This window comes from Eschrichtius robustus, chromosome 1, assembly GCF_028021215.1.
Source record: "Eschrichtius robustus isolate mEscRob2 chromosome 1, mEscRob2.pri, whole genome shotgun sequence".
Taxonomy (NCBI): Eukaryota; Metazoa; Chordata; class Mammalia; order Artiodactyla; family Eschrichtiidae; genus Eschrichtius; species Eschrichtius robustus.
Window position 1 is genome coordinate 11,817,479 of NC_090824.1, and position 13,257 is coordinate 11,830,735.

General features: G+C 48.0%; 1 protein-coding gene across 1 annotated transcript in view; it reads left to right on the forward strand.

Moving 5' to 3' along the window:
* Positions 1–13,257, forward strand: part of LGMN (legumain) — a 36,615-nt gene that overhangs the window by 18,049 nt on the left and 5,309 nt on the right. The window contains exons 3-10 of the mRNA XM_068541359.1: positions 4,510–4,607; positions 5,507–5,588; positions 6,807–6,892; positions 8,081–8,156; positions 8,792–8,854; positions 9,653–9,719; positions 10,947–11,065; positions 11,152–11,241. Of these exons, the coding sequence (XP_068397460.1) occupies positions 4,510–4,607; positions 5,507–5,588; positions 6,807–6,892; positions 8,081–8,156; positions 8,792–8,854; positions 9,653–9,719; positions 10,947–11,065; positions 11,152–11,241 (681 nt within the window). The remainder of the gene's footprint in view (positions 1–4,509; positions 4,608–5,506; positions 5,589–6,806; positions 6,893–8,080; positions 8,157–8,791; positions 8,855–9,652; positions 9,720–10,946; positions 11,066–11,151; positions 11,242–13,257) is intronic.

The following is a 13,257-nucleotide window of genomic DNA, read 5'->3' on the forward strand; positions in this document are numbered from 1 at the left end:
CTTCTTTAATTTCCCTTAGCACTGTTTTTTTTGTTTTTTGTTTTTTTTAAAGAGCTTGGTCACAATTTTAGATGCCTGCTTTTAAAAAAATTTTTATTTATTTATTTATTTATGGCTGTGTTGGGTCTTCGTTTCTGTGCGAGGGCTTTTTCTACTTGCGGCAAGCGGGGGCCGCTCTTCATCGAGGTGCGTGGGCCTCTCATTGTCGCGGCCTCTCTTGTTGCGGAGCACAGGCTCCAGACACGCAGGCTCAGTAGTTGTGGCTCACGGGCCCAGTTGCTCCGCGGCATGTGGGATCTTCCCGGACTAGGGCTCGAACCCGTGTCCCCTGCATTGGCAGGCAGATTCTCAACCACTGCGCCACCAGGGAAGCCCTTAACGCTGTTTCATAATTTTCAGTGTGCAGGTCTTGCACTTCTTTTGTTAAATTTATTCCTAAGTTCTTTTTGGTTTTTGATGAACCTGCCTTTTAATATCTGACAGGAGAGATAAATAATAGTATGACTTGCACTGAGGTGAGTGGGTGGTATGCCTGCTCACGCCAGTTTCATCATAAGGGAGGTTAAATCTGATATAATATTGGTTTGATTTTTTTTTCTTATGAAATAGAAAACAAATGTCTATATAACATGCGTGCAGTTTAAAGAATAATAATAAAATGAATACCTGTGTACCTTGTACCCAACTAAGGCAAAAGAAAATTACTAGTACCTTGTCCCCTTTGTGATCCGATCCCCCTCCCTTCCTGCCAGAGGGCAAGTTCCTGAGTTTTCTTTTGCTTTGCTTTAGACTTTATCATATATGTATTTAACTAAACAACATAATGTTTACTTTAGTCTGTTTTGACCTTTATATCACGTAAACTGTGGTGAATATTTTTTTCTGTGACTTCTTTTTGTCATTATGTTCCTGAGATTCATGTATCTTGAAGCATGGGTTGTATTTCATTCAATTTTAGGTATTCCATTTATGTGAGCTTTCTGATATTCCATTATATGAACATAGGGCAGTTTATTTTTCCAGCTATTGATGGTGCTTTGGATTATTTCTTGATTTTTACTGTTGCCGTGGCACTGTGAACACTCTCCCGTTACACATAGTCTAGGGCAGCGGTCCCCAACCTTTTTAGCACCAGGGACCGGTTTCTTGGAAGGCATTTTTCCTGCGGAACTGGGGTGGGGGGGGATGGTTCAGGTGGTAATGCGCGCGATGGGGAGCGATGGGGGGTGGCAGGTGAAGCTTCGCTCGCTTGCCCGCCACTCACCTCCTGCTGCGCGGACCAGTTCCTAACAGGCCGCAGACCAGTAGTGGTCTGCGGCCCCGGGGGTTGGGGACCCCTGGCCTAGGGTATAGCTTGGAGCAGAATTGCTGGGTTGGAGGGTATATGCTTTAGTCTGATCCGATAATGTCAAGACGTTTTCCCGAGCCCAGTGCCAATTACACTATACTTCCACCATCAGTGTTTTAGTTTCCTATTGTTGTTGTAACAAATTACTACAAACTTAGTGGTTTAAAACAATACAAATTTATTATGTTACAGCTCGAGGTGAGAAATCTGAAATGCGTCTCACTAGGTTAAATCAAAGTGTCCAAAGGGCTGCTTTCCTTTCGGGTGATTCTTGAAGAGGTGCACTTTCTTACCTTTTCAGCTTTTAAAGGCTGCCCACGTTCCTTGGCTTGTGGCATCTTCCTCCATCTTCAAAGCCAGCAGTGGCAATCCAGTCTTTCTTACATTATATGCCTCTGACACCAACTTGCCTGCTTCCTTCTTCCACAAATAAGGACCCCTGTGATTACATTCGGCCTGCTGGAATAATCCAGGATAACCTCTTTATTTTAGGGTGAGCTGATTAGCAATCTTTTTTTTTTTAAATTAATTAATTTATTTATTTATTTATTTTGGTTGTGTTGGGTCTTCGTTTCTGTACGAGGGCCTTCTCTAGCTGCAGCAAGCAGGGGCCACTCTTCATCGCGGTGCGCGGGCCTCTCACTATCGCGGCCTCTCTTGTTGTGGAGCACAGGCTCCAGACGCGCAGGCTCAGTAGTTGTGGCTCACGGGCCCAGTTGCTCCGCGGCATGGGGGATCTTCCCAGACCAGGGCTCGAACCCGTGTCCCCTGCATTGGCAGGCAGACCCCCAACCACTGCGCCACCAGGGAAGCCCTGATTAGTAATCTCAAATCCATCTGCTGCTATCTTAATTCCCTTTTGCCATGTAGTGTAACATATTCACAGGTTCTGGGGATTAGGATTTGGACATCTTTGGGGAGCTGTTATTCATCCTACCGTAGTTGGTGTTTGAGGGTCCTTGTTATTTTATAGAAATGGGGACTTAAACATTTTAATGTGTGTGTGTTTGTAATATTTAGTAGCTTTTTAAAAATGATCTATGTTTAGATTTTCAGCCCCCTACTCTTCCTGGGCCTTTACAGTTTTAATGATTTCTTGATTGTCCCTGTCTGAAGCAATATCAAGTTCTGGAGTCAGAATGCCTGGGATCTTTCACTGTGAGCTGTGTGACTTGGACAGGTCACCTCCCCTCCCTAAGCTTTGATTACCTCATCTATGAAGTGGGAATAATTATCACATAGAGTTGTTATGGGAATTAAATGAGATCGTGCATAGAAAGTCTGAGCATAGTGCCTGACAAGTAGAAGAAAGTCAATAAATGTATGAGTTTTCATATTTATTCAGTCATCTGTTCATCTAACAGCTCTTGAATGCCAGGTCTTAGACTCACCCACTCAACATTTAACAGCTGTATTTTGAGCACCCATTTTTTGCTATCAAGTCCATTTGTGTGGGGCATCTACAGGCAGAATGCTGGGTTTGGTGGTGGGTGAGCTTTATTTTATTTTTTTATTACTTTTCATTGGAGTATAGTTGCTTTACAATGTTGTGTTTCTGCTGTACAGCAAAGTGAATCAGTTATACATATACATATACCCCCTCTTTTTTGGGTTTGCTTCCCATTTAGGCCACCACAGAGCATTGAGTAGAGTTCCCTGTGCTATATAGTAGTTTCTTATTAGTTATCTATTTTATACATAGTAGTGTATATATGTCAATCCCAATCTCCCAATTCATCCTACCCCTTCTTCCCCCCTTGGTATCCATAAGTTTGTTCTCTACATCTGTGTCTCTATTTCTGCTTTGCATATAAATTCACCTGTACCATTTTTCTAGATTCCACATATGAGCGATATTATATGATATTTGGTTTTCTCTTTCTGACTTACTTCACTCTGTATGACAGTCTCTAGGTCCATCCACGTCGGGCAAGCTTTATTTTAATTGACGTGCTAAGAGCTGTGTAGGATATGATCTGTGGAGGTGCAGTTCCTAAAGCCCTCTTCCTTAGAGAGGCAAGTAGCTGGGTAAACTGTTTCTTTTACGCTTTGTCCTAGGAAAGACATAATTAAGTAAAAGCAGAGAGTTAGGTAACATTTCTCCCTTCTGTTCTCAAATGATTTCCATGTCACGGAGTGTAGTGTGTGTCATCTGGAAAAGGAAGCAAAGAATGTCTTCACCCTTTTATGGAGAAGGAATCACATTAGAGAAGTTTTTCTTTTACCCTTAATATGGTCACCCTTCTTGTTATTTATTTTTTTAAATTAATTAATTAATTAATTTTTGGCTGCGTTGGGTCTTCGTTGCTGCACACGGGCTTTCTCTAGTTGCGGCGAGCGGGGGCTACTCTTCATGGCGGTGCACGGGCTTCTCACTGCGGTGGCTTCTCTTGTTGTGGAGCACGGGCTCTAGGTGCGCGGGCGTCAGTAGTTGTGGCTCGCAGGCTCTAGAGCACAGGCTCAGCAGTTGTGGCGCACGGGCTTAGTTGCTCCGTGGCGTATGGGAATCCTCCCGGAGCAGGGCTCGAACCCGTGTCCCCTGCGTTGGCCGGCGGATTCTTAACCACTGTGCCACCAGGGAAGTCCCAACCCTTGTTATTTTTTAAACTAAAGAGCACATCCCTCATTTCAATTCCTGAGCTGAACTTTTGAGTGTTGACTCAGTTCTCTGAACAGCAACTATGGCAGTTAAAGTTACTGGAACCAGAAGAATCCTGTGTGATACAGAACTAGCCGCTAAGCTTTTAATCTGCTGGTTCATCGTTCTAAGTCATTCTGTTCTTCAGACCTAAATCAGTGCTTTCAGGAGACTTTTCTATGGTGTGGAAAATGAAAATAACTTATTCAGGACTTTCAAAGGCGTTTGTTGCCTGTAGATGTGATGGTGGTGGTGGTGGTGGTGTGTGTGTGTGTGTGTGTGTGTGTAATCCACGTATACACTAACTGCCTGATGAATGAAAGTTTCATGGGGGGGGGGGTGGATTTTTAAAAATTGAATTGAAAAAGATAAATGAGTGTGTTTTAAAATAATTTAAATACCTGACCAGCAGGGAGCGGTTCACAGCACATCTTCCATGAGAAAGAACATGTTGCTCATTAGAACTCCAAAATTGGCTTCCTTCCGGGAAAAATCTAACACTTGACAAAACCACTTCTCCCAGGCCGATGCGTGCCACGCCTACCAGATTGTTCACCGAAATGGGATTCCTGATGAGCAGATCATCGTGATGATGTATGATGACATCGCTAACTCTGAAGAGTGAGTAGGGAGTGCTTTGAACTTGATCGCGAGGAACTTCAGGGCATTTTAAAAAATGCACACAGACCCTCAGGAATGCTTAGATCAGCGGCCTAACATTAGAATATAAACAGGCTCCCGGATGAAATTCCACATGGCTGCTTCATCTAGAGCTTTCACCATATCTTGGTGGGACCCAGCAATGGCAGGGACATAGGAAATGGTGGTGAAGGTCCTTGGGCTGGGGCTTTGGAAGGATTTAAAACATGAATTCCCTCTCAGCTTGGGGAACTGACTCATCAGTGGGTTCTGTGGTGCTTGTTCCTAAGCTCTGAGCAGGGACACCTCAGAGGCCCTGTACACAGAAGGCTCAGTTGTATCTTAGAATACATTAGAACATCTAACCCGTTCTAGTCTCCCAGCTCCTTGTATGGGTACTAACCCTAACCCTTTCCAGTCTCCCAGCTCCTTGGTTCCCAGACTATGGCCCTGTACTGTGATCACGTAACAGCTCATAATCCATCCTCAGCTTTAAAGCCTAAGCTCTTGTATTAAAGCCTTGTTTTCTGGTCTGTCTTTTTCTGAAAGTAGTTTTGCTCTGAGAGATCTCTTGATGACATCTTGCCCCCAAGATGCAATCTGGTGTCCAGCAGGAAGCCAGGCACACGGGGGCCTGGGTCCCTGTCCTCGGTTTGCAGAGCTCAGTCCTTCGCTGCTCCTGCCAGGAACTCAGGAGTTGTGGGACACTGAGACCCCCAAGCTGCTAAAATCACTAACACGTTGGTGACCTCGGAGGCAATGAGAAATGTCTGTGACAACCACGGTCATTTAGTATTTGTAAGCGTAACGGGCGTATTCACGAACATAGATTTCAGAGATACGTCAAATTGTGTGCTTCACTTGTGTCCTTTGATTTTCAGCAATCCCACCCCAGGAATTGTGATCAACAGGCCCAACGGCTCAGACGTGTACAAGGGGGTTCTAAAGGACTACACGGGCGAGGTGAGGCGCATCACGGGGTCGGAGCCAGCGGGGTCTGTTTCATTTCAGTGATGATTTTTCCCTCTTTCTTGTACTTCTGGAATCAGAACCTCATTAGACTGATTTCTGGTTAATGTTTCGTGTTTGTATTAAGATTTGTGCTTGAGGTGTAATTTCTGAGAATTTTGAAAGAAAGCAGAGGGAAAAAAAAGAATGTTAGTTGTAGTCTACTGATCTTTAGTTTCTAATCTTGTTGTACTTTAAGCCTCATAATAGATTTCCTTCCATAATACGTGATTTTCTTAGGATATTGCCAGTGATCTGATTATAGATTATCCGTGCCCTTTTCTGAAAATCAATTTTCTCAGCATCAGCCCTAGTACAAAATATATCTCTAAATTTTGTAAGATAGTTTTTCATTAATTATTATAGTATATAACTTCCAGAACATTACATGCTTCCCAGTCGATTGAGGCTGTATACGTTGACACATTTTTAAGAACACCATTATGACTTCAGCCTCATGGATTTCATAGTCCTTTTTCGTAATGTCAGAGGGATCGAAAGTAATATTCCTTGTGACAGGGAAACGTCTGAAGTTTAGCAGTTCTTTCAGTTTTATTATTCTCTTTTAAACTCAAGAACATTTAAATCAGGCACATCATACATGTCATATAGATGATTCCATTTTTATAAAAGTGTTTCTATATAGTTATGTAGGGAAACATTTGGAATTTAGGTGGTGGGATTTTTGATTTTTTTTTTCCTTGTGCTTTTCTGTATTACATTTTTTAACGATTGCATATCCATTTTACAAAATCCCCTTTAAGGACATGGAGTGTCCTTGGGAACTGGCCTTTAGGAGGCAAGCTGGATGCAAAGGTCGGCGCTGACGTTTCTGCCGCCCTCTTTGCTGTCTCTCTGAGGCAGTGTGCTCTTCCTCTGTTCTTTGTCCCTACCTACCGACATCTTTGGGTTTCTCCACATGAACTTTATAATGGTCAAGAAGAAATGGCAGGCTTGCTGAGTTGGCATCTGCCAAAGACAAGATGATACTTGAGACGAGGTCATGCACATGCCCAGGAAACACTGGACCTTTCCTGGTTGCAAAGTGTTTGCCCTTAAACCTTAAGCCTTGGAGGTATGTGGACGGTGGCCTGGGCCCTCTGCGACAGACTCAGCAAACGCACTGATTTGGAGTGACAGCTGCATCTGATTTCAACTCCCAATTCTTTGTAGGATGTCACCCCGCAGAATTTCCTTGCTGTGTTGAGAGGTGATGCAGAGGCAGTGAAGGGCAAAGGATCTGGAAAGGTCTTGAAGAGGTAACGTCTGTTTTATGGCTGTCACACTTTTCTGAATGACGTGGTACTCCAGAACTGAGAATTCAAACAGGCCTTGCCCTTTGTTCCCGGACTATTCACCTGTGAGAGACGGCAGCGTGGGGACCTTTGCCCTGACAGGCTGCACAGACCTGGTGGCTTCTTTTGGCAGCCCATTTCTGTAACGAATTAACCCTGTGATCCAGGGTCCCTGGTTAGTCTTAGTGAAATGTTCCCCATCACTTAAACCCGCTGCGTTTTGTTGTCTGTGGATCCTCGTGCTGGTCGGTTCCACTACCAGTGGAACACGCCAAGACAGGCGTGAGGCTCTGTGGCCAGTCAGGCTGTAGGGCCCCCGCCCCGCCTCCTGCCGACCCTGTGCTCTGATGGCAGGTCAGCCCAGTGGGAGGAGGACATCTGTAAGTTCAGAGCAAACCTCCGTATCGGGAGAAAACTCATCCCATTGCTTGCCCTGTTGGCTGTGGGTTACAGATGTCTTGTTTAGCATCTCTTTATGCAGCATTTTGACGTGATGTCAGGGACCTTAGGAGCATGACTTCAGAGAGTCTCAGGTACTTGGCAAATGGTGCTGTTTCCCTTATGCCCGAGGGGAGATCTGGGCACAAGTAGCTCGTGTGAGTTAGAGCAGAGACGGACATCTGCGCGGGATGAACCAGATTGCCTCCGAGTGAGTTACTGCATCTCTGCAACCTTGAAGCAGGGCCCTCTGAGTGGAAGCCTGGTGAGGGGGCGCAGGTGGGCGTCCCAGGCCGTGTGCAGGCCGAGGGGCCCAGAGGGGCAGTCGGAGCTGCAGGACCGTGCTTGGCGGCGTGTCCTGGCTCCCTTACTCGTTGCGGAGAGGTCTGGTGGCACAGCGTGGCCGCCCGGGATGAGGCCCTATTGCCAGAGGCCTTGCTGTCCAGATCACCCTGGGCTGTCTGCGGAGCCCCCTCCCGGCCGTGAACCCTGCAGGCTCTGGGGTACGCCTCGTGGTTCAGAACGGCACCCAGCGGGAGCGGAGGGAACGGGCTGCACGGCGGGCTCTGGGCTCCTCCTCCTACCTGGTTGGGAGACTGTAATCCTCGGACCTCTCCTGAGTTTTTTGATTGGGGTGGCTTTTCAGAGAAATGGAAGTAGAAATAAGAAGTGGTCCACTTGGACTCTCATGCTTGTCTGCGTGTCTCTTGGCAGTGGCCCCCGGGACCACGTGTTCGTTTACTTCACTGATCACGGAGCCACTGGAATACTGGTGTTTCCTAACGACGATGTGAGTTCTTCTTAATGTTTTAAAGACAAGCTGGGGGGGAACTCCCTGGCGGTCCAGTGGTTAGGGCTCCACACTGTCACTGCCGAGGGCCCAGGTTCAGTTCCTGGTCAGGGGACCCACAAGCCATGTGGTACGGCCAAAAAAAAAAACAAAAACAAAAAAACAACAAGCTGGGAGAATGGGAAACAAAACCTCAGTGTTGGCAGGCCACCTGTGATGCGTGTCTCTAACATCCTACAGCGCAGGTTCGTAGGTGGCTGCTGAGGGTGGGGTCACATTTAGCAGCTTGAAATCTATCCAGAGGCATCTCTTCCGGCAGGTTTTCCCTGCGTGTCTCCTGACATCACAGCATGAGTCGCTGTGCCTGAACTTGGGTGCAGTGCACTAGACGCAGTCATAGAACTTAGTCCCTGAATGCTCCGGACAAAGTGATGAGGAAGCACATCTGCTTCCCCTTTTTATTATGTGATTAAAGCCCTCGATGGTGTTCCGGGATAATGCTGTTCACCACGATTATCTCTCAGGATTTCTAAATAAGAATTTATAAAGCGTCATTAAGACTTGATTAGTGGGTTATCCAGCAAATGGTTTCTCTTGATGTGTTTGGTCTGAATGTCCATATTCTTACCTTTCAGCTTCACGTCAAGGACCTGAATGAGACCATCCATTACATGCACAAACACAAGAGGTACCAAAAGGTAATGTCAGTGCTTGGGGTGGCCTTGGGGGAGGAATGTGAGGGATGCAGTGGAAGCAAAGCCCATGGTTCTTCGACAGGCCTCCTAACTCTGGATTGGCTGTGTTTTTTTGGAAAGGGTGTCCTTTCAATCAGTCTTGACCTCTGGTCTCCCAGGATTAACTTTTTGTGATTCTACAGCTTTAGCTGTTAGATCAGAATCACCGGCGATCTTGTTAAAGTACAGTGTGGGCCCCAGCCCCGGAATTTGGCTCAGTTGTTCTGGGGAGAGGCCTGAGGGTTTGCCTTTCTGAGTTTTCAGCTGACGCTGATGACCCTGGTCTAGGGACCACGCTTTGAGGACTACTGTTTCTAGGGCTGTCACCAATCTGGGGCAGCTGGGGGGGGAAATACCACCTTCTTATTTTCCCTTTGGCCCTCTCTGGCCCCTTTTGCACCCTGTATGGAACCTGTGTAGCTCAGGCGTGTATGTGTTAGTAACGTGTTTTGCTCTTGGAAACTGCTCCCTGCGTTGGATGGCAGATCAGTTTTCCTTAGCATCATCTGTGGCTCCATTTTTTTCTGCATTATTTCAGCTAAAAGATCATTTTATTCTCTTAGCCATGCATAAATTTGGGTCCTTCTGGTTTGTGTGACAACAGCTTCTGTAGCCTCTGCTTCTTACAGCAGAGATATCTCCCAAAAGCAAAAGTGAAAGACTCTCAAGAAACAGGTCAAGAGAGTGGGCAAAGTCAAAGTAGCATTTGCGAGAGGTCTGTGCCTGGGCGGGGTGAGTTCACCTGTCTCATTCGCCTCCCAGATGGTGTTCTACATTGAAGCCTGCGAGTCCGGGTCCATGATGAGCCACCTGCCCCCCAACATCGATGGTAGGTGGTGGGAGCACTGGCCTCTGAGCCGGGCTGGGTGAGCACCTTGCTACATGGTGCAATTGGACAGTCTCTGAATCTGCCCATGGGAAGAACCAAGTGTCTTACATAAGCCAGGCCTAGGCCAGCCTAGTGCTCAGAAGTAGGGGGATACCTGTGGGCAGCTCTGAGCTTCTTCTACTCCTGCAGGATTAGTGGTCAGGGGATCAAGGGATGTAAGCTCTGGATGTGAGCTCTGTGGTGCTCTGCCAGGTTCTAGTAGGGCTACTTAAGACCAAAATCACAGTCTTTGGACCAGCCTCTGTCCTTTGAGATGTGTTGCTTGCCGGCTCTCTGATCTTGGGCAGGTGACTTACCCTCTTGGACCCTCAGACTTACTCATCTGTAAAATGGGGATAAAGATAGTGTCTGTTAGGAGAGTTACATTTTAAGCGATGACATTTGTCCAGCATAGTTCTGAGCCCATGGTAGCTAGGTAGTAAATGGTAGCTGTTTCATATGTTCAGTCCATCTAAGTGTTTCTTTAATAAATGTTCACTTTCTGTGGAAATGAAATGAGGTCCATATCCTTCAAGATTCCAGAGCTACTCAAATCTGTTAGCTCTGTTCCAAAATAGCTGGATGTCCTAATAAGCACTCCTGCTTCCTCATTGCTGCAGAAAGTGTCTATCAGCTGGCTTCTCTTTTTCCACATTTAGTTTTAGATGAGTTACTGAAACTCAGTGAACAGGGCTGGATACAAGGAGGTCTCCCTGCCCCCCCTGAGCTGATCATAGGTGACCTGCTTTTTTTTTTTTTTAAATTAATTTATTTATTTGTTTTTGTTTTTGGCTGTGTTGGGTCTTTGTTGCTGTGCACAGGCTTTCTCTAGTTGTGGCGAGCGGGGGCTACTCTTCGTTGCAGTGCGTGGGCTTCTCATTGTCATGGCTTCTCTTGCTGGGAAGCACAGGCTCTAGGCACGCGTGCTTCAGTAGTTGTGGCACGCGGGCTCAATAGTTGTGGCGCACGGGCTTAGTTGCTCTGCGGCATGTGGGATCTTCCCAGACCAGGGCTCAAGCCCGTGTCCCCTGCATTGGCAGGCAGATTCTTAACAACTGCACCACCAGGGAAGCCCCAGGTGACCTGCTTTGATTGCACTAGGAAAGGAGGAGGAACTCAAGCTTCAAGTGGAATCCGCAGACAGCCGAGAATAAAACACGACTGAAATGTGTCTTTAATTCCTCGTAGTTTATGCAACTACTGCTGCCAACCCCAGGGAGTCGTCCTATGCCTGTTACTACGATGAGGCGAGGTCCACGTTCCTGGGGGACTGGTATAGCGTCAACTGGATGGAAGACTCGGACGTGGTGAGCCATCTGGGGGCCGGCTGCTCAGCTGAGGCTTAGCTGTCAGCTGTGATCGTCAAAGGAATTGACTGTTTTCATTTTGGCAGGAGGATCTGACCAAAGAGACCCTCCACAAGCAGTACCAGCTGGTGAAATCCCACACCAACACCAGCCATGTCATGCAGTATGGAAACAAGGTGAGTAGGGGAGCCTCGGACCCCTGATGATGCCTGGAGTCTCAGGCTGACTCACCGGGGACGTTTCTCTCCCGGTGAAGAGAAATGGGATCCATCCGGGTGAGGAACGGCTGAGGCAGGGCTGGCTCTGCCTCTCATGGCCGCTCCATCCTGGAGATTCCACCCAGGCTTTGGAATCAGACTTCGGTTCAAACTCACAAAGTTGTGAGACTTTGGGCAACCTACCTGACGTCTCTGAAACCTCTCCGTTTCCTCCTTGGTCAAAGCCCTAGCGCACAAGGTGATGAGCAAAAAGCAGGGGGTCCATCACGTGCACGAAACACACAGTGAGAGGTTACTGAATCGAAAGCTTCTCCTGTGAGTTTTGTGGCTTTGCCCCGTAGAACCCCACACCCTGAATCCTCCGGGGTCCAGCCTTCCTGCAGTTGCAGGATGTTATCTTGACCCTTTGGCTATAAATTCAAGACTTTTACCGCCCCTACCCCCCCCACCCCCAACTATGTTCAGAAGGGACCTAGGTGGTAAAATGGGTCAGTCCATCAGGGCTGTCCGGACAGAGGTCATAGCAGGTGGCTGCCGAAGGCTTGGGCCTCAGGTGCCACCCCTGGGGCTAGCCCTCGGGATGTGCAGAGGAGGGGATTTGTGGGGGGCTCCCAGTAGTCTGTACGACCAGACATCATCCCCCAGGTGGCCTGCCACCAGCTGAGAGCTCGCCAGCTGAGTTCTGTTCCTTTGATGTGAGCGTTGGCCTTGTAGAAGACCTTGTGAGCAGTCAGTCCAGCTATTGCCTTCAGCACTTCTCGGGCAGAGTGTGGACCGGAGGGCCCAGGATCCAGCAGGGCAGTCACAGGCCACGAGAAGTGCACTCACGGGCCACGGGAAGTGCACTCAGGATGTCGTGGGCTTGGTCAGGCTTTTGAGGGAAGGTAGTGGGGAGGTGGAGCAGAGAGAAGTCCAGGGAAAGGTAATTCAGAGGGGGCAGGGTCAAAGGTGGCACTGCCCCAGCTTTGTCGGGGGATTGGAGGGAGGGAGGGTACCAGCAACAACTCTTCTTCCCTGAGCTTTCTGTTCTCTTTACAATTTCCTCAGCATTAGCCACGTCTGCTCTTGGTTGAGGAGGTATGAAGGATCTTTTCTAAGCATTATGTTTCTATGTACATGTGTGTATATTTTATTTTATTTTTTTAAAATTTTATTTATTTTATTTTTATTTATTTTTGGCTGCGTTGGGTCTTCGTTGCTGTGCGCGCGGGCTTTCTCTAGTTGCAGCGAGCGGGGGATACTCTTTGTTGCAGTGCGTGGGCTTCTCATTGCAGTGGCTTCTCTTGGTGCGGAGCACGGGCTCTAGGTTCACGGGCTTCAGTAGTTGTGGTGTGCGGCCTCAGTAGTTGTGGCTCGTGGGCTTAGTTGCTCCGCGGCATGTGGGATCTTCCCAGACCAGGGCTCGAACCCATGTCCCCTGCACTGGCAGGCGGGTTCTTAACCCCTGCACCACCAGGGAAGTCCTATTTTATTTTTTGTTTTAGAACTGCTTTTAGATTAGCGTCGCTTGGTTTAGGAACATGACCGCTGGTAGCGTTTCTTTCCCTCTTAATCGGGATCCAGTCTGCAGTGACCCCTGCAGGCAAATGCAGCCAGGCAGTCGGGCCCGCTTGTTAGGCCCTGATGCCAAGTCGGCCCCGCCCCTCGGTGGCTTTAGCTCTGCCCATCTCAGTGGACCCAGACCTCAGCTCTGACCCGGACAGATGCTCTGCACCTTCCTTCTGCTGGTCACTAGGGGCAGGCGGGTGAGCGTGGAGGGGTGAGCACAACCCAGGGTCACCCCTGGCTGAAACGACTCTGGTACGAGCGTGGCGGAACTGGGTAGCGGTTCTGCTGCAGAGGATGCCAGGCAGCTTCAAAGTTCATCATCGGTGGATTTCAGGTGGTCGAACGCGTTGCCTCGCCCGCTGCTGAAGACCAAGCGCGTGCTTTCAGGCTGCGATTGTGACCCTTCAGTGGTCCTGAAACCACGTG